The sequence below is a fragment of the Phyllopteryx taeniolatus genome, chromosome 18 (genome assembly GCF_024500385.1).
Source record: "Phyllopteryx taeniolatus isolate TA_2022b chromosome 18, UOR_Ptae_1.2, whole genome shotgun sequence".
In the NCBI taxonomy this organism is placed as follows: Eukaryota; Metazoa; Chordata; class Actinopteri; order Syngnathiformes; family Syngnathidae; genus Phyllopteryx; species Phyllopteryx taeniolatus.
The window spans coordinates 4,299,095-4,320,187 of record NC_084519.1 but is presented as its reverse complement, the minus strand read 5'-3'; the positions used below and the strand labels follow the sequence as shown (position 1 = coordinate 4,320,187).

At 42.3% G+C, this 21,093-nt stretch overlaps 1 protein-coding gene across 5 annotated transcripts; it reads left to right on the top strand.

Annotated features, from left to right (window-relative positions):
• Positions 1 to 876: 876 nt before the first annotated feature.
• sccpdhb (saccharopine dehydrogenase b) lies at positions 877 to 21,093 on the top strand. Of its 5 annotated transcripts, none has more exons than XM_061754343.1 (13): positions 964 to 1,103; positions 1,562 to 1,668; positions 3,636 to 3,748; positions 3,858 to 3,933; positions 4,029 to 4,158; positions 6,375 to 6,424; positions 6,722 to 6,852; positions 7,321 to 7,438; positions 15,178 to 15,297; positions 15,764 to 15,820; positions 16,350 to 16,461; positions 19,898 to 19,979; positions 20,102 to 21,093. In XM_061754343.1, exons 3-13 carry the CDS (start codon positions 3,678 to 3,680, stop codon positions 20,214 to 20,216), a joined length of 1,062 nt encoding a protein of 353 aa, XP_061610327.1. In that variant the 5' UTR covers positions 964 to 1,103; positions 1,562 to 1,668; positions 3,636 to 3,677; the 3' UTR covers positions 20,217 to 21,093. The 5 variants fall into 5 exon arrangements, with proteins under 5 accessions (XP_061610323.1, XP_061610322.1, XP_061610327.1 ...); XM_061754340.1 differs by having other exon boundaries at positions 3,853 to 3,933; XM_061754338.1 differs by lacking the exon at positions 1,562 to 1,668 and having other exon boundaries at positions 878 to 1,103; positions 3,853 to 3,933.

The window sequence follows — 21,093 nt, the reverse complement described above, 5'->3', positions numbered from 1 at the left end:
ATTGACAAAGTGTTTTAAATTGTGGAAGAAATTGTCTTTTAATGTTTGATAGAATGGACAAAGTCTTTCCTGAGCTTTGCCACAAGAGGTCAGTGTACATTTCTTCTCCATTTTTTTGCTTACCATAGACATAATATAGTCGGAGTTTAACAAGGAATCGTACGTAAAGGTCGCCGCCATATTGAATGTGGAAAGGTGGAGCATTTAAGATGCTCTGAGACGTCTACGTTTTACATTTAATCTCAGATCGCATGGGAAAACAAAAACGTACATTAATTTGGTGCTTATCTAGATCCTAAACATATTTTGGAAACAGATCGGAATAAATAACGTATGTAACAATCTGATGATTCATTTTTACTTCTTACATGTTTAGGATATAGAGAAAGTTAGCACCAAACCAATTGATATATCTTTCCAGTGGTAATAAATGACCGTTTACAGCTAACAACGTATATCAGTTAGTGTGAGGATGCATACTGAAACATATATGGGGTCAACATTTATAAAAATATCAAAGGTGAAGTACGTCGTTTGTGGTGTTTTCCAAATGTATTTGTGTGTGTGCACACTTTGTGCACTTGGTAGGAAGTCGCTTTATGAAGTTCATTCGATTGACTTGCATTACTTATGTGGTAGACATGACACATTCAATATGGCGGACGCACAAACGTATCACAGCAAGGAACAACCCGCTCGAGGTGGTATCTATGCATGTTTAATGAGTCTAATTTCATAGTGAAGTTGGTTACTATCAGAGTTCTTTGACTACATTTATTTCCCTGCTATCGCATAAAAATAAATAAAAAATGAGAGAAAAGAAAATAATTATGTATTTTTAGTGTAAAGCGTGAGAACCGGCCGGAAGTAACGTTACCCGGAGCGACATTGTACAAGCACACAAACAATGGAGGCGGTCACAACCAGCAGACCTTACCACATTGTAATATTCGGTGCTTCGGGCTTCACCGGGAAGTTTGTCGTTGAAGAAGTGGCCCGCTACGCCGCTGACAGTACCGGAGACAACTGTCTAACATGGGCCGTGGCCGGGAGAAGCAGGCAGCGTCTGAAGGGGGTGTTAAAGCAGGCCGCCGACAGGCTGGGTGTGTATACATACAGTCAGAATTGGGTCGCGTAGGCAAAAATTGTACTCAAATAAGCGCACCCTGCTGTTATTTTACAATAGTATGAGTCAAGTAAAAGTACAATGTTGTCCTCCAAATATTTATTTGCGTAAGAGTAAGTTTGCTCGATGCAGTGTAAAAACTACTCAAGTACTGGTACTGAGGCGTTATTTGAATTCCCACATAGTTTCTAGGCAGGACACGCCCTGCTCAAATATTACTGGCTCTGGGACAAGCCCCGCGGCACTATGATTGGCTGTTGTATCACTGTAGAACACGCACTACTGCTTCCAGGCGAAAGAAGTATGCGGCGTTGATATGTGTCCCCACTAACCCTAACCCACCCTAATCCTAACCTTAACCCATACTAAACCGCCATAAGAACCAACCCTAGCCCTAAATCTAACCATAATAAAACTCCTTTGTTGTTATTTGAGATGGTCATCTCGTTACATCTGCAAAGCCTGCCCTTCCCGTGATACAGGAGCCAATCATGTTGCAGTGGCGTTGGTCCTGCCAAGAATAGCGCGGTCCTGAGAAACTGGTGAGTAACTTCTGATTCGTGATTTTTTTTAGTTATTGAATCAAATCATCCATCCATTTTGTGTACCGCTTTATCCTCACTAGGGTCGCGGGCGTGCTTGAGCCTATCCCAGCTATCTTCGGGCATGAGGCAGGGTACACCCTGAACTGGTCGCCAGCCAATCGCAGGGCACATATAAACCAACAAGCATTCGTGCACACATTCACACCTAAGGGCCATTTAGAGTCTTCAGTCAACCTACTATGCATGTTTTTAGGATGTGGGGGGAAACTTTTTGTGTGGTCATTTGACTGCCTAGTTCTGTTTGATTGAACTCGCGTTCGGTCACGTTGCTCCATGTACAGCTTCTAGGGTTGGGCATCGAGAACCGATTGGAACCAGGACTAACGTTCCGGTTCACCCGGAATCATTCAAATTTAAAAATTTCGGTTCCCAGTTTCCATGCCTAGTTTGCCCACCTCTAATAAGAAGTGGCGAAAACCAATGAAGAAACGACGAAAACCAACAAAGAAGAAGAACGGGCACAAAGACATGTTGGTGCCCAATGGCGGCGAACAAAAATGTGTCTTAACTTAACCAAAATGCTGAGTTCTACTGTGTAACTTTTCAAAATAAAATGCTACAAGCTTAAAACAGGAAGTCATCTTAAAACTTGCACATATAAACCATTTGATGTGATAAAACGGTCCCAAATAACGAGTTTCACTAATGCTATATTTAACTTGTAGCTGAAACATTAATTAATGAATATTAAGTCAATTGGATTGGTTCTACACATATTGTCTTTTAGTTTATAGGTTTGATAGTGATACTGGTTATAAAGAACCCCGAGCCAAATGTTCATTTTAGTCTATGCTGCACTCTGCAAAGAAATTGGCCCTTCATAATTTGGACACCCTTTATTTAAACCATGCAAACTTTTTTGACCCAGCACCCTAAAAGAATCGGAACCGAGAACCGTTTGGAATCGGAACCGGAATCTCTCAAATTCAAACGTTGCCCATGTTGTTGTTATACTCACAAGGACAAACTCTTGTCCCTGTGCTGAATGACTTGGGAAAGGTTCTACAATACAAAGACTTAACACAACCAGTTGCTCTATATTGGTAACAGCAGTGCAAACTTCATTTCGCTTTCTATATGGCTATCGGTCTTTCACATCACAATTGCCACAATTGTCTGTTGAACATTGGCTCATCCATAATCATTGCTGACCACACAAACAAGGATTTGTTACCGTAAATATTGAACATTTTTAGCGTGTACGATTGTCAGCACTGAGTAGATTGTTGAGGAAAGAAAAGTTACTGTTAACACAGCCCACAGCACAGGATCATTGTTCAGTATCATCTTTAGAGACATCGGATTATCTGGTCTTTTCTGACTTTGGTCGGAAGCGGAAATTGGCTCGATTATTGCTACGTGTATACCTGACCTTAGACAGCTGAAGCCAAGGTCAACTTTTAGTTTGGAAAAGGAAAGTAACAGCAAGTTTCAAAGCATAATCAAATATGATGCTTATGTTGTCAGAATGCTCATGTTTATCCATCCATCCATCCATTTTCTGAGCCGCTTCTCCTCACTAGGGTCGCGGGCGTGCTGGAGCCTATCCCAGCTGTCATCGGGCAGGAGGCGGGGTACACCCTGGACTGGTTGCCGGCCAATCGCAGGGCACATACAAACAAACAACCATTCGCACTCACAGTCATGCCTACGGGCAATTTAGAGTCTCCAATTAATGCATGTTTTTGGGATGTGGGAGGAAACCGGAGTGCCCGGAGAAAACCCACGCAGGCACGGGGAGAACATGCAAACTCCACACAGGTGGGGCCGGGGATTGAACCCGGGTCCTCAGAACTGTGAGGCTGACGCTCTAACCAGTCGGCCACCGTGCCGCCTGCTCATGTTTATTTATTGTTTATTCTATTTAACTCAATGATAACTCTAAAGATGCCTATATATTCCAGGCATGCCCGAGTTGAGTACAGACATTGACATCATAGTAGCAGATGTGTCCAGCGAAGAATCTCTGGCCATCATGTGCCAACAGGCTCTGGTTATTCTCAACTGTGTGGGTCCAGTAAGTATTGAATGCTGCTGTTATTGAGGAAGGAATCAAAACAGACCATGTTGAAATTGGTATAGACTGACTGGTGCACCATGTTGTCTGTGTCATTGTTGCAGTACAGGTTTTATGGAGAGCCAGTGGTTGCAGCATGTGTGGAGAACGGAGCTCACTATATTGACATCTGTGGAGAACCTCAGGTAATGGGACATTTCTGTGTGTAGTTATGTGAATATTGAGAGGCAAACATTCACACTAATGCTACTGTGCTAAAAAATAAAATAAAACTTGGCAGTTTCTGGAGCGCATGCAGCTGGAGTACCACACTAAGGCCATGGAGAGAGGAGTGTACGTAATTGGCAGCTGCGGCTTTGACTCCATCCCAGCAGATCTGGGAATTCTCTATACTCAGAGCCACTTTAAAGGTAAGACTTATTATTATGACAGGTTTGATACAGTGGACCCTCAGAAGTCACGTAAGTGCAAAAAGAAGTAATACAAGTAACTATAGGCAACAGTAGCTTTAGCGATTGCATATTATACTGTATCTAGAGTTTATATTTAGGGACTTTTCTGACCCATCTACTGTCTAATGGCTTTGGCATCGTAGTGCTTCTGGGTACTCCGGTGAGAGGTCGTGACAAGGAAATACAGAATGGCTCGATCACTGAGACATTTTCAGAAATAGGCAGATAACAATAGATTTCCTGTACTTTGTTGTTTAATTTCACATTTGATGGGTGGGAAGGCATTCCATAGACAACTATTTATAGACCCTTTCCGAAAAAATTTGAATATCATGGAAAAGTTTATTTATTTCCATAATTGCATTCAAAAAGTTACACTTTCATATGTTATAGATTCATGGCCCACAATTTTGTATTTTTTAAAATTTATTTTATTATTATTATTATTTTTTGTCCTGTTCGGGTGTTAGGTCAAGCAGAATGGAGGCTCTGTTTCCCTTTTATGCCGGAACAGTTTTTCTGTGTCACAGTGCAGTTTTTAACCTGTCGCTGTAGAATCAGAGTCGATCAGTCGAACGGAACAAAGTTTCAAGAGGGGAGTGAGAGACGAAGACAAAACAAAAGACAAAGCACTAATTGTAAACAAGATGAGAAAAGTAAATCATTACATATTTAAAACAATGGAACATTAGATATGAATGTTGTATTGTGCAGTAGTGCTGCACCCTGTGAGGGAAGGACAGGACAAGATAGGAGAGGACAAGGACAGGAGAAGAAGCATGCAGGACAAGGGTCATGAACCCGGCGGTACAATTGAAGTGTGGTGGGACTATGACTATGTAAATTATAAAAGTCTATAGGAGGGGAGTGTGAGTGAGGGGATACCCAGGCAATTCGCATATTCATGAGTTATTTGTCGCAATGAGTGCGTGGCCCAACACCCAGCGTAAAAGTCCCAGGGGTGTGTCCCTGTGGACACATTCAAGTGAATTGACACTGTTTCGCATGCACAATCACGGACAGAAGTGTCCCATAATTGCTGTGCCTGCACCGCGGAGGCTGAGGACACCACCCAATCAACCGAGAGGCGGGATCGGGCCCAGGAGTCCACCCGAGAGCAGCCTGGCGGATGGGACACGTCCCACACCGAGGGACCCAGGGTGGTCCGCTAGCCCCACCGAGGCGCCCCGACAACCGGCCATCCAGAAGAGGCTGCAGGGACCCCCTCGATGCGCCGTGCCATTGAAGCAATCAGCCTTTGGCATTGCCTGGGAGTTATGGAAGCCCAGATTTCCTTGATGCTTGCTGTCAGTTCTTCTTTGTTTGTGGGTCTGGTGCCCCTCATTTTCCTCTTGATGTTACCCCATCGATTCTCAATCGGCTTAGATCCAGCAAGTTGGCTGGCCGGTCAAGCAGTGTGATGGCATGGGCATCAAACCTGGTTTTGGTCAATTTCATAAAAAAAAACCTTGGTTCTGTCATACAAGTCTCCAGATAAGGCCCCTCTGCCAGTTACATCTGTTTGATCCAGTTTTGTATCCGCTTTGCCCATATTTGGCTAAAACCGCTCCCTTTCCGCTGAATGATTGCCTCCGTGTAGAAGACTCACGTGTGAGAGCACACGTGTTTGTAATGTTGACAGCGCTGGCTCGGGAGCGGAGAGGTAGGTGAAGATAAGCTAGAGAAATGCGAATGACCTGATTGCAGGCCTCTCGGCAGAAAAACATCTGGAAGTCAGGAATGCGTGGATGATTTTAATTCATATTTTACATGTTTACTGTGGCACTGTAGAGACAATATTACATCCCAAATACTAGAACAGGTTGGTTTTGTAAAATATGCCATAATTAAAATATAAACTAATATACAGTGGAACACCGCTATTTGTGGCGGATAACGACCGTGCTGACCCTATTGTAATTGAATGAAAGCGATATATACATATATATTTTAAACAACCCAAATTCTTGAATATGCCGGGCTATTCCACCAATTTGTGTTTGGGGTTGGTTACCCCCAAAAACAAGAAAAAAGAAATGGAAAAAAAATTGGGGGAAAAAAAAATCTGTGGACAGGTGAATCGGTGGGCACCGAACCGCTAATATGCGGGGGTCCGCTGTAGTTCAACTTCCCTATTGCATTTTAGAAATGATTTTGTACTGTCATGATTGTAGGGACGCTGACGGCCGTGGAAAGCTTCCTAACAATAAGCAGTGGCCCTGAGGTAATCTATATTAAATTATCCATACTAGTAAAGGAAAGAAATTGCATTTGCTTGAAGTATTTACATAATTGGTGTGTTTTGATGAAATAGCTTTCTTAGCATCATAAGCAATGTACATGACAACAGTGTCATTTTCAGTGAATAAAACAATACAAAACCCAAGTTCAAAGCACTGCATGGAAAGAAGTCTAATATCAGACAATAAATCTGTCCATGAAAGATTCTTTGAGAAGTAATGTCGGCCAATTTGAAAAGATATGATCACCACAGACTTACAAGTGTTATTAACCCTCGCAGGGCTCATGCGGTCATGATGCAACTTGGCAGTCGGCCGTGCACGGCTTCGCAGATAGTAGCGCCCTTCGCAAGCTGAGGAGGAAGTTTGGCCACAAGCCGCTACCTCTGGTGGGAACCAAAGTCCGCCCGAGGTAAGGTGATAGAAGAGCAATTACTCTCGGGAAATTCTCCTTATTTCCAGTAATTATATCTTAATTGGAATGTAATGCTGAGCTGTGCTAAATCCAAATGGCGGATTTATTTCCCCCAAGAGCAGGAGAAATGGATTTTTCCTCTCTTCTTTTAAAAATTAACTAACATACTAACTGAAGATTTTCAGCAGTTACAGAAAAGTATTTTACATTTATTTTAGTGGACTACTGTATTTAATCTCATCCATTTGTCATGTTTTGTCATAAGAATATCGTTACTACTGTTCTCAACAAGCTCTATGTTTAACTGTAATTGCATTATTAGACAACATATTTGTTGGCCAATCAATGGAGAATAGTAATTAGTGAGTCTAGCGCCCCACTTTTACTACCACTGTACCATTGCAGTTGATACATAGATGGATTTGAGCTTATAGTCTGTCTGTCTGTCTGTATATGTTTGTCTAGAGGCTTTGTGTTTTTTAGCAAGGAGATTGTGCAGTATGCCATCCCTTTCATGGGTTCGGACCCCTCTGTAGTCAAGAGAACACAGCGTTTCCTTTACCAGGAGGAACGTCGGTCACCAGTAAGTAGTACTCATGTCAGTTCTAATCCACCAAATTTAATGCAGTTATTTTTGGTGGCTGTAACTTACAAATATTTGAATACTATTTCTTTGTGTATGACTTGGTTTTGTTGATGTTATAAAGTTAGTGTATATTTGACCATGAGGGGCAGAAATGGACTCCCACGTGCCTATCTCTGACAGTGTAGCGTTGTAGAGTCTCCACTACACACCCTGGAATTTATTAACAAGACTTATGATTCAGGAGTATAAATACAGTAGGTATTTGCATTCATAAATGGTGCAATATTATGAATGTATCATTTGGACATGATATCCCTTTTCTGAGACTATTAGCCAAATGTTATTTTCACCCAACCTCCCTCGAATTGTGAATATTTCTCATAGCATTCATTATGCTTGCGAAGCCAGAGGGGTAGAAACTAAACTTAACAACATATCCTTCCAATCAATAATTTAGCATGCCTTACACCAGACAGCAAACAAACGGTATGTTACGAAGCGTCCTTTTCTGCTTGAACGTGCCCCAGGAAACATTTTACAAGCTAATATCTCTGCACTGCCTCACATCCCCACCTAAGTTTCATTGCTGAATTTGTATACCTGTACAATAACGTATGCTTGCATTTTCTTTGAGCATGTAAACGCTGCAGACATTAAACTTTTTTTTTCTTCCAAATATGTATTTAGTACTAGGTTAGCTATTGGAGATGTCTCGATTACAGAGATGCTTTGTGAAATTGTTACCTTTAGAATAGAACAGTAGCTACTGTATATTGAAATGTTAGGGTTTCATAATGGCACACTGTTCTATGTAATATATTACTTAGCACTTTTAGTAGTTATGTCCTTCCATTATTCAACTGACTTCATTGTGTCAGCTTGTCAACAAATGTGAGAAAATTACAATTAAAACTGGAGAGGGAGCCGAGGATTGTGTTTGTTAGGTTAGATGCATGTGTGTGTGTGTGTGTGTAAAAGTCACTGAAGGGCAGATTACAATTATGTCAGGTTTGCATTGACGTGTTATATCCTATCGGAATCAGAATCAGAATCATCTTTATTTGCCAAGTATGTCCAAAACACACAAGGAATTTGTCTCTGGTAGTTGGAGCCGCTCTAGTACAACAGACAGTCAATTTACAGAACACTTTGGAGACATAAAGACATTGACAAAAAACAATTGTGCAAAAAGATGCAGAGTCCTCTAGCACTTAGAGCAGTTCGAATGGCTAATATCGGAATAGTCCGGTGCAATGACCATTGTGCAAAGGGCACTGAGACTTCAACGAGTGTATGCGGTTTAAAGTGACGAGTAGTGCGATAATCTGGGACAATGGTTGTGCAAATGTTACAGATACTCCTCAATCAGTGTGCAAATGGAGCAGATGCTACTCTGGCATGAGTGGCCAGTATATGCAAATAGTGCAGCACGGCGAGACAACTACAGTGAGTGCACGAGTAATACATAATTGGCCCCACAGAAATGTGACAACGAACTCAAGTCAAAAAATTGCCAGCTTGTTGTAATGGAATTATAAATTAGCTGTTTAAGAAGTTGATTGCAAGAGGGAAGAAGCTGTTGGAATGTCTACTAGTTCTAGTTTGCATTGATCGGTAGCGCCTACCTGAGGGAAGGAGCTGGAAGAGCTGGTGACCGGGGTGGGGAGGGTCCGAGAGGATTTTGCACGCCCTTGTCTTGGTGCTGGCAGCGTGCAAGTCCTCAAGGGTGGGTAGGGGGGTACCGACAATCCTTTCAGCAGTTTTGATTGTCCGTTGCAGTCGGAGTTTGTCCTTTTTTGTAGCAGCACCAAACCAGACTGTGATGGAAGAACACAGGACTGATTCGATGACTGCTGTGTAGAACTGCCTCAACAGCTCCGGTGGCAGGCCGTGCTTTCTCAGAAGCCGCAGGAAGTACATCCTCTGCTGGGCCTTTTTGAGGACGGAGTTGATGTTGGTCGCCCACTTCAGGTCCTGGGAGATTGTAATTCCCAGGAACTTGAAGGTCTCGACGGTTGACACAAGGCAGCTGGACAACGTGAGGGGCAGCTGTGGCGAAGGATGCCTCCTGAAGTCCACGATCATCTCTACAGTCTTGAGCGTGTTCAGCTCCAGGTTGTGTCGGCCGCACCACAGCTCCAGCCGCTCCGCTTCCTGTCGATATACAGACTCGTCACCGTCCTTGATGAGGCCGATGACAGTGGTGTCATCTGTAAACTTCAGGAGTTTGACAGTCGGGTTCGCTGAGGTGCAGTCGTTCGTGTAGAGAGAGAAGAGCAGCGGAGAGAGGACACAACCTTGGGGCGCCCCAGTGCTGATGCTGCGTGTGGATGAGGTGGCCTCCCCCAGCCTGACCTGCTGTGTCCTGCCCGTCAGAAAGCTGTAAATCCACTGGCAGATGGCAGGTGAGACGCTGAGCTGGAGAAGCTTGGATGAAAGGAGTTCAGGGATGATGGTGTTGAACGCTGAGCTGAACTCCACGAACAGGATCCTCGCGTAGGTCCCTGCACTGTCGAGGTGTTCTAGGATGAAGTGCAGTCCCATGTTGACTCCATCATCCGCAGATCTGTTCGCTTGGTAGGCAAACTGCAGGGGGTCCAGCAGGGGACCTGTGACACTCTTGAGGTGGTCCAGCACAAGACGTTCAAAGGACTTCATGACCACAGATGTCAAAGCGACAGGCCTGTAGTCATTCAGACCCGAGATTGCAGGTTTCTTGGGGACTGGGATGATGGTGGAGCGTTTGAAACAGGATGGAACTTCGCACAGTTCCAGAGATCTGTTGAAGATCTGAGTGAAGACCGGAGCGAGCTGGTCCGCGCAGACTTTGAGGCAGGATGGGGACACGTGGTCCGGGCCTGCCGCTTTGTTAATCTTTTGTTGTTTGAAGATGTGTCTCACATCCTGTTCATGGATGGTTAACGCAGAGGTCAGAGGTGTGATTGTGGTCGCGGGTGCGGCCGGGTTGGTGTGTGGTGTGAAACTGTCCTTTTCAAATCTGCAGTAGAAGGTATTCAAGTCGTTGGCTAGTGTGCTATTGTTCTCAGCTTGGGGGGATCGTCGCTTGTAATTAGTCGGCGATTGGAATGCATGCCAGACTGATTTAGAGTCGTTTGCGCTAAACTGTTTTTCCAACTTTGCTGTATAGATCCTCTTTGCAATGTTAATTTCTTTGGTCAGCTGGTTTCTAGCTCGATTATACAGGGCCCTGTCCCCGCTCTGATATGCGTCCTCCTTAGCTTGCCGAAGCTGCTTAAGTTTAGCAGTGAACCACGGCTTATTGTTGTTGAATGTGCGAAATGATTTTGTTGGTACACAGACCTCTTCACAGAAACTGATATAGGATGTGACAGTGTCCGTATATTCATCCAGGCTGCCAGCTGAATTTTCAAAGACACTCCAGTCTGTGCAGTCTAAACAGCTTTGAAGTTCCATCTTGGCTTCATTTGTCCACTTTTTGACTGTTTTCACTGTAGGCTTCGCACATTTAAGTTCTTGCCTGTACGTCGGTATTAAGTGAATTAAGCAGTGATCAGACGAGCCCAAGGCTGCACGAGGAATAGCGCGGTATGCGTTTTTTACCGTAGTGTAGCAGTGGTCTAAAGTATTATTTTCCCTGGTAGGACAGTCGATGTGCTGCTTGTATTTAGGGAGTTCGTGGTTGAGTTTAGCTTTGTTAAAGTCCCCGAGAATAATGAGGGGTGAGTCGGGGTGTTTTTTTTCAATTTCGTTGACTTGATCGGCGAGCGTTAGCAATGCGGCGTTCGTGTTAGCTTGAGGCGGAATATAGACTCCAGCCAGTATGAATGATGCGAACTCACGTGGCGAGTAGAATGGTTTACAGTTTAAGAATAGCGACTCCAAATGCGGGCTGCAGTGTGTGCTGAGCACCGTGACGTCCGTACACCATTTTTCGTTGATATAGAGGCATATCCCGCCGCCCTTTGTTTTCCCCGATAATTCCATGTCGCGGTCCGCTCGATGAATGTGGAAACCGGGAAGCATAACGGCGCCATCGGGTACAGCGTCGCAGAGCCAGGTCTCCGTGAAGCACATGGCCGCGGAACGTCCGAAGTCTTTCCTGGTCTTTAACAGAAGATGAAGCTCGTCCATTTTGTTGGGTAGGGAGCGTACATTCGCGAGGTGGATCGACGGGAACGCCAATCTGTGTCCTCTCTTGCGGAGTTTCACCTGAATGCCGGCTCGCTTCCCTCTGTGGCGGCGCTTCCGTCTCCATGCGCTGAAAACCGCCGACGCCGCTCCGGTGAGTAGCTCGGGGAAAAAACTGAGCGGATATTCGAAAGTTGGTGACAGAAAGTCCGGAGTAGACTCCTTGATGGTTAGCAGGTCTCCCCTTGTGTAAGTGAGTCGTGTAAGGTCTCCAAAGACGGACGAAAAACACAAAAACAAAGACAATACTAGAGAGTGCGTTACCGAGGCGACCACACTGGTAGGCGCCATCTTGCTTATATCTGTGCATTTATGCTGCAGTCGCATTGGCAGATACCTGATACATAATAGATTTTTAACCACATTTGGAAGAGGATGCATTCTTCTATGAGGATATCCTATTTCTTTTTTTTTTGTTTATTTTTTTTCTCCCCACATCCCCTTCTGAGCTTTTCTGCCATGTTCCACTTGGGAGCAAAAAAATCTCAATTGTGTCACCATGTAAATTCAGTCTTAGTTTAATAATAATTTAATATTAATAATTACCGGTAATAATATAATACTTGATAACATGAAACAGTATGATAAGCAAACCAGTCTGATAAATATGTATACAAATATCCATCCATCCATTTTCTGAGCCGCTTCTCCTCACTAGGGTCGCGGGCGTGCTGGAGCCTATCCCAGCTGTCATCGGGCAGGAGGCGGGGTACACCCTGAACTGGTTGCCAGCCAATCGCAGGGCACATACGAACAAACAACCATTCGCACTCACAGTCATGCCTACGGGCAATTTAGAGTCTCCAATTAATGCATGTTTTTGGGATGTGGGAGGAAACCGGAGTACCCGGAGAAAACCCACGCAGGCACAGGGAGAACATGCAAACTCCACACAGGTGGGGCCAGGGATTGAACCCGGGTCCTCAGAACTGTGAGGCTGACGCTCTAACCAGTCGGCCACCGTGCCGCCGTATACAAATATTTCCATTACAATTTCTCTCTGTTTTTACCTCCTACATCACCATCATTGTGGACTTGTTTTTTTAACTTGTTTTTAGTAGGCTTTACACGATCAGGATTTTTGGGGCCCATCAGCGAGTTTAAAAAACTGACCACCGATCCGATCACAAGATGCAGCGTCTATTGTCTCGTGTCTATTTAAATGACTTGTTCATTTACTGTACATACTTGTGTACTGTATACTGAGTATCTTCAAAAGTATTCTCTATTCAGGTCAAACCAACATGACAGAAATAATGGGCACTAACTTACTCGAGTTTAATTTCTTTATTGTAATTAAATTACTTCACACACACCAAAACTTTAGCGCAGGGGTGTCAAACTCTTTTTTGTCTCGGGCCACATTGTAGTTATGATTTCCCTCAGAGGGCTGTTAGAACAGTGAAACCATATAAATGTTTAATCATCACCAAAACATTATTACCATTACACAACAAATTGAGGGATAACTAGTTTTGAAATCAGAAAACAAGGATAATAGTTTGTTAAAGTATTGTTTAAGTTACTGTAGAAGAAGCGTTTGGTAACAGAAAAATGCAATTTGGGTACAGATTGTAGCAAAAATTACGGACGTTGACGAGCATGATTTGCTTTCATGGGCCACATAAAATGATGTGGCGGGTTGCATCTGGGCCACGGGCCTTGTGTTTGACACCTATGCTTTAGAGCATGATTCGCCATAACGCCGGATATTTACGTACAACTGTGAGTGCTAGTACTAGCTTGCTAGGCAACAGAACGTTTTGTTGCCTCCTTGCGAGCTGCATTGTATTAAAAGTACGTGAACATACCTCAAGCAGTCCTTAAATTAACGTAATTTCACCGGTGACCACCACCACACGTTTCCCCCCCATTTTGTTCTTATAATACACGCATCGCGATGTCGTCGCCATGGTAAGGAGCGTATCCGGTCATGTTTGAGTTGACAAGATAAAGCCCGGTGCTATCGGAATACAAGATTTTATTGCAGTAGCCTCACATAGTGCAATCCTGAAAGACCAAATTTGTCTTGTCGTCTAATCCAGGCATTACGTGTTGTCTGTCCCACACCACAGACATTTATTATTATTATTTTTTTAAATGTCAGATATTTCCAGTAGTACGTCAAAAGACATGCGACAAGGCTAAAAAAAAACTAGCTTTTGGATTCAAATATACTATACACGCTGGCGACGCGGAGTAAATGTCTTTTGCGGAGCCGATCAATGATGTCATTGATTGGATCAGCGTATTGTGACATTAAAGCCGATCAGCATAAAATGCTAATTATCGGCCAATACCGATCAAGCCGATCAGATCGGTGTAAAGTCTAGTTTTTGGATATATATATTTATAGTAATTACGCCTCTCATGGACATTAAGGAATTAAAACAATTCTAGTGTGGTGGTCTGCTTCTTTATGTAATAAGATATACCTGTAGAAAAATATATCCAGTCTGCAAGACGAATCTGGGCCGCATGTGTAAAAACCAGGAATCCTCACCCATGGCTCGAATTAAGCGGTCTCGCATCGCAGTTTGTGAGTCAAAATTAGCATTTTGCGACTCAAAAACCACCTTCAAAAGCAAAAGTGCAAATCAGTTCAGTCGCGGAAATGGTCGAGAAGATGGAAGCACGCAGGGGCGTATGTAACTCGACGCGCTTACGTCACCGAAGCGTGGACACAGAAGTGAATCTATTCATTTGAGGAGTTTGAAGACAGTAGTCGCAAGATGTGACGCAACGCCAAATTGAGAAGAGACAAAAAAAGACAGAAAATGGCCAAAGTGTGGAACCATTTAATAGGGAAATGCAAGGCGAGCACCCGTTCACCCTGTTTTCAAAGTCAGATTAGCCAAAGCTCCCCCGAAATTCTCGGTCACAAACTTATAAAGTCTCGCATCTGTGGGTGTACTCTTAAGGACCGCCCCTAGGCCCGATTGGCTCAATGAGTGTGTTTGAATAACAGGCTACTCCCCTTACCAATAGACAATGTAACTTTTCTCCACAAGGTGGCTGGCTCTCTCTCTGTCCATGAATCATCCGCACGCACGATAGCACTGAGACTGGTTTTGAACCACCAAATGGCGATGGTTATCTGTGATATCACAATGGCAGTCCCGTTTTATAGCTCGCCTCCTAGCTTACCCAGAGGACATATTGTCCTGTAAACAGCTGGGGGAGAACCTGCTGGGTAAGCAAACTGTCCCCCAGAAGGCAATTACTCTTTTTGAGGTAGATAGTTCAAAGGGCACATGGTTAAAGTCACTCTTACAAGCACTACACTGCACTGTGAGAATGTCTAAAATAAAATCCTATTAAAATACACGATAAGTTTAAGCTGCAAAAAAATGCTTCTCAAAATTAGAAAGTTGCTCCTCAGATGAAGAAATGTTTAGCAAAAGTGCTCCTCAAAGACAAAAAAATATTTTGTGCTGTGCTCACCACTTGACCAGATGGGACCTGTATGTTATGGGCAGTACTACTCCCCCCAATTCTGTTTACACACTAATCTCCCCTTTATTGTTTTACTTTCTTCCAACCCCCCCACCATCCTCCCATGACAGATCCAGTATTTTGCATATGTCGGGGTAGGTGGCCTCTGCTCAGTTGCCAAGCTCTTCTGTGGTGGACTGCTTTTCTGGATCTTGGTCAAATTCGGCATGGGCAGGAAACTCCTCACCACGGTACAGAGAGCATTGCTTTGTAACCTTGTTTTAACCAATTTGATTTCTCCAGGTTTCCATGGTCAACATTTATGAAGGGTACAAAAACAGATTTCCAACACCACTTCTTGGCACCGCCCTATGGGGTTTGCCAACTGAAGTGGTACACCACTGAAAGGGTGGTGTAAGACAGTAGTCTAGTGATTGGGTGACAGGAAATTGTTTAGTGTTGCAACTACATGAATGGAAGAACACACAACAAGGCAAAGCTTAGCCACAAACTGGCTTGTATCCTGTTGTGTTCCTGTGATGTCACATTATTTACCCATCGCCATCTCGCTTACAAACTCTGTTTAGTGGGGTTTACTTTTCCAAATTGTGGTGAGCCGAAGTGAACTGTACTGCATGGTGTTGGAATATTGAGCCCAGATAAATGGGGAACTGATTTGTACTGTATGTTGATGTTTGGTGTCTGTCTATTCCAAAGTTTCCCAGGTTTTTTTCCTTTGGCTTATTCAGTAAGGCTGGTCCAACAATTAAACAGGTAAGAGTTGAATTCATGAATGATCTCTATAAATCCAAGTTAATTGGAGGCTATGTATGCTTCTTTCACCTAGGTTAGTTAAAAAGTAAACGCTAGCAAAATAAAATAGGTTAATATAAAGTACCAGTCAAAGGTTATGGAATGTAATTGTGTGTCCAAACCTTTGACCCTGGTACCTTCTACATGTAACGGGTTGTTTTGCCGCAACGCTCGCTGCCTCTTTTGCACTGAACAAAGCAAACTCCACAGGTTCTCTTTGTTAGATGTGCTGGTTGAACGTCTCACCCACATTGAAGGGGAAAACTGGTAGTTTGTAGTTTGGGTTTGAAATATATATTTGACACCAGTCTTGGTGAATGTTTATTGTTTCACGAATAGATATCTACAAGTAGCCACTTTCATCTTCAGTCGTAAACACTTGACTTGACTCAAGTATCTCATTTTACATTTTGAAGCATTTTGCTCGTTGTCAACTTCTGGAGTTCAGTCGCTTTTAGTCCATCTCTCACGTTGGACTCTCTCCTACCAGATTGAAGACACCTGCTTCAACATCACATTTTTTGGAGAGGGATACTCAGAGGGTACAGAACCCCTACAGGGACCACCCAATGCCAAGATCTGCACTGAGGTCATGGGAGCAGGTAGGCGTGCAGTGCTCATGTGATCTTCCATTATCAGTACTTGTAAATGATGTAAAGCAATGTGGCAGAATTCTGTTGAACTATTTCAAGTTTGGCAGCTTGGTGCCCGAGTGGTTAGTAAGTCTGCCTCAGAGTCAAGAGGTCTTGGGTTTTACTCTGTGGGTCTTCCTGTGTGTAGTTGGCATATTGTCCCCGTGTTTATGTGGCTTTTCTCCGGGTACTCTGGCTTCCTCCCACATACAAAATCATGCATGTTAGGTATTTAACGGCTCTAAATTGCCCAAACGTGAAAAGTGTGAGTGGTTATAGCAGTGATTCTCAAAAGTGGGTCGTGGAACCATTTTGGGTGGGTCGCCGACAGCTAGTAAAAATGTTTAGGTTTTCTTATTCAGATTTTTCCGCTACAGTACAGAGGCGTACCAAATTCCCACATGGAACATACAAGTTGTAAAAGCTTTCATAGGCAGATGTCATGCCAAACAATACGCTTTTGGTGGTACAACAACTAATTTGAAAAGGCGTTTAAAAATATAATCTACTGTACATGTGTGCTTAGAAGCTATTTTTCTTTAACAAAAAAAATTATTTATTGAATGAATGTTCTTAATTTCCAAAAAGGTGGGTCGCGATTTGGCAACAATAGGAAATGGCGGGTCCCAGGGTGACAACAGTTGAGAACCACTTGTCTATAGGTGCACTGAGATTGACTGACTAGCTCACGCGTGACCATAATGATGAGAAGTGGTATAAAAACATTGATGGATGTTTCGATGGATATTTCCAATTCAGGTTCATTTTCAGATTGACAAAGTCACAACATTTGGAGGGAAATCATAATTTTCAGGAAAATAATCTAAATAAAAAAAAAAAAAGAAAACTCAGAAAAAAAGGAATAAAGCCACAAATATTTAGCTTTTTCTTTGGCTTTTTTTTGTGCGACTTCATGTTACTGTCCTGGCTGCTCAGTACAATATGGTTGAAGGCACAATTAGTCAACATAAATACTAAAAAATGCATATATAACTCAGCGTTGTTTTGTCTTAATGTGAAGATACTCACCACTCGGTATCAGTGCTGGATATTGTTAATCTGTACTCATACTTGTCAAAACACTCTGACACTGTGACACCCAATCCATCCTGTCATACTATGCTGCTTTGTCCTCCCTGAGCGTGTGGTGTGCAGTTCAGCAGATACCATACATTTCTTCAAAAAGAGTCAATGTCTGATTGCTTCAAGCTGTTAAATTGATACTCCAATTTGAAGTTTACAGTCAAATCAACTCAAAATAAAGAGAATTACTGTATATTTAAGCACATAGCTTCGTCTTGCAAAGAACAGCTAGTTTAGGCTAACAATTAACGTCAACGTCATTAATGTCGCAGTATACCTTTAAATAGTGAATATTCCAACAGAAACGATTTAGCAACATATACAGAATGATTATATTACTATCCTCACAGGCATATATTCTTTCTACTCTACTAGTTATATTACTGCAGCTTTGCCACAAAATTCTTCTTGGAGGCCAAGGCACACAACAGAAGCATCACATATATAGTCCCCGCCAAAAGTATTGGAACGGCAAGGTCAATTCCTTTGTTTTTGTTGTATACTGAAGACATTTGGGTTTCAGATCAGAAGATGAATATGAGACAAAAGTTCAGAATTCCAGCTTTCATTTCATGGTATTTTCATCTAGATGTGTTAAACAACTCAGGACCGGGCACCTTTTGTTTGAAGCCACTCAATTTTCAAGTGAGCAAAGGTATTGGAACACACATTATTAAATTAACTTAAAGTGAATATAATTTATTTGGTGGCGTAACCCTTGCTTGCAATAACTGCATCAAGCCTGCGCCCCAGTGACTTCACTAGACTGTTACATTCTTCATTTTAAATGTTTTTCCAGGCCTTGACTGCACCCTCTTTTTCTTGTTTGTTTCTGGGGTTTTCTCCCTTCAGTCTCCTCTTCAGGAGGTAAAATGCAAGCTCTATTTGGTTAAGATCTGGTGATTGACTTGACCAGTCTAAGACCTTCCACTTTTCCCCCCTGATGAAGTCCTTTGTTGTGTTGGCAGTTTGTTTTGGGTCATTGTCTTGTTGTACGATCAAGCTTCTCCCGATTAGTTTGAATGCATTTGTCTTTAAATTTCCAGACAAAATTGTTTGCCAACCTACACATGGCAGGTGTGAAGGTATCACAATCCACTGTTCGAAGAAGACCTCGAGAGAAGAAATATAATATACCACAAGATGCAAACCACTCATCAGCAAAACGAATCGGAAGGCCCGTTTGGATTTTGCAAAGAAGTGCAGATATCAGCCACAAATGTTTGGGAACAAAGTTTTCTGAACGGATGAGACCAACCTCTACCAAAGTAATGGAAAGGCCCAAGTATGGAGAAAGAAAGGATCTGCTTCTGATCCAAAACACACAAGCTCATCTGTGAAGCATGGTGGAGGTAATGTCATGGCTTGGACTTCCATGGCTGCTTCTGGAGCGGACTCACTAGTCTTTACTGAAGTCTACAAAACCATTTTGTCTGGCAGTTTACAGAAAAATGCATCCAAACTAATTAGGAGACGCTTCATCATGCAACAAGACGATGACCCAAAACACACTGCCAACACAACAAAGGACTTCTTCAGCGGAAAAAAGTGGAAGGTCTTAGACTGGCAAAGTCAATCACCTGACCTTAAACCAATAGAGCATGCATTTTACCTCAAAACAAAGGAATTGACTTTGCAGTTCCAATACTTTTGGAGGGTACTGTACCTCCTGGGCACGTGTAGAAAGAAGCATTATATTTGAGTGAAATTTATTCCATGTTAAATAAAAGTTTGTGTTTTTTAATCATTTTGATTGCGTGTATAATAAGTATTATATTTGAGTGAAATATATGCCATATTCAGTAAAAAGTTGTGTTTTGAACAATATTTAATTAAAACACATTTTCATCAAAATTTCAATGCAATTATATGGTATCCGTACTCTGTATCGACAAGTACTCAAATGTAAGTAATTTTACTCATACTTGGTCTGAAAAAAGTGGTATCGGTGCATCCCCAGTTATAGTGTTACTTGAAACATTGCCTATAACATTCACAAAGGTTTGAGGCTGGCAATAGTTACATTTCCATTATTTCCAGTGGGTAAAATTGTTTCAAAAGTCAAGCAAATCGAAAGGCGACCAACGTCTTGGGACAGAATGTTTGTGTCTGGAGCTTCTATAGGAGTAAAGTACCACTGTACCCACTCTTAGTCTGTTGTGTCCCTAATTCCAATATACCTGTATTGCATTTTTACTAATTGTATATCCTGTTGTTATCAGTTTTATTTGCAACAATATTAAACTAATGCTAAATGGACACGTGTGATTGTTTCAACATTAACTGCCGTTTTTAATGTATTTTATTTTACGTTATTTTTTAGAGCCTGGTTATGTGGCCACAGTGATTGCTATGGTACAGGCAGCAGTAACCGTGCTGAAAGAAAGACACTCCCTTCCCAGGAGGTTAGTAATGTCTCCTTCACACTACCTGACCCACCTTACTAAACAAAAAAAACAACCTCATAGTGTATGTGTTTGCCCCAATTTTTGACTGGTATCTCTCCAACTCAATGGGATTTTGACAGGGGAGGAGTGTACACACCAGGAAGTGCCTTCAACAAAACCAATCTCATCGACCGCCTTCATAACCACGGCTTCAAGTTCTCCGTGAGAAAGTATGAGGAACCCGCTAAACCATAGGCACTCTATTGTTTGTGTGTTCTGCTGGACCTGTCAAAAAGAGATTATAGCTGTAAACCTGAATCCTGAAAGTGATTCCAGTAGTCCACTCACGCGGACTACTGGAGCCAGCTGTGCCTTTGCAAGCTCTTCTTTCAGTCAGTGTTGGAAGAAATATAATACTTGCACTTATAAATTAAGATTTGTTAATATTTGTTTGAGGAAGAATTTAGAGGTTTTCTTTGCAGCTACAGTATTTATGCACACTGTATATATACACACTTGTATATATACACTGTCTTGAGTCAGTGCAGCAAGGCTTGATGTTTTAATTCAGGACAATTTTGCATTTATGCTGTAAAATAGTAAATCATATTTAACTTAAAAACAACACCATTGTTATGCATGACTGAAATGTCTTTGAGTAGTTATGTTGTAATGAATACAATCTTTTTTGAAGTATTGATAAGCATTTGGAGATTAGAATAAAAATGCGCTCCCCCCCCCAAATGTCATCTTGACTAATCGCTGTCTATGTCATGTGAATACATTCATGAAACAAGTAAAATTGCTGTTCATGTGATCATTATTATATGTTCAATTGTGTCATAAATAATTGATTAATTACAGATCGCTGGCGTCAGGACGAAACCTATATCCAAAATATGGTCAATTTCATATATATATATTATATACAAGGACAAGCAACATGCAAACTCCAGACAGGAAGGTCAGGACCCTCTGGATGTGAGGCAGACATACTAATCACTAGTTCACTGTGCTGCCTCTTTATGTATGCGCGTTGAAAATGTAGAAAATAAATCAGAACCGTATATCCAAATTTGTGTTTGTTTTTCAAAGGAGAAAATCAGATTTTAGTAAAAATAAACAACCTCAA

Coding starts and splice junctions, on each gene's coding strand:
- sccpdhb (XM_061754338.1), top strand. CDS start 908: ATGGAGGCGGTCACAACCAGCAGACCTTACCACATTGTAATATTCGGT. Junction 3,934..4,028: donor ACATCTGTGGAGAACCTCAG/GTAATGGGACAT, acceptor AAAACTTGGCAG/TTTCTGGAGCGCATGCAGCT. Junction 15,298..15,763: donor GCAGGAAACTCCTCACCACG/GTACAGAGAGCA, acceptor TCTATTCCAAAG/TTTCCCAGGTTTTTTTCCTT.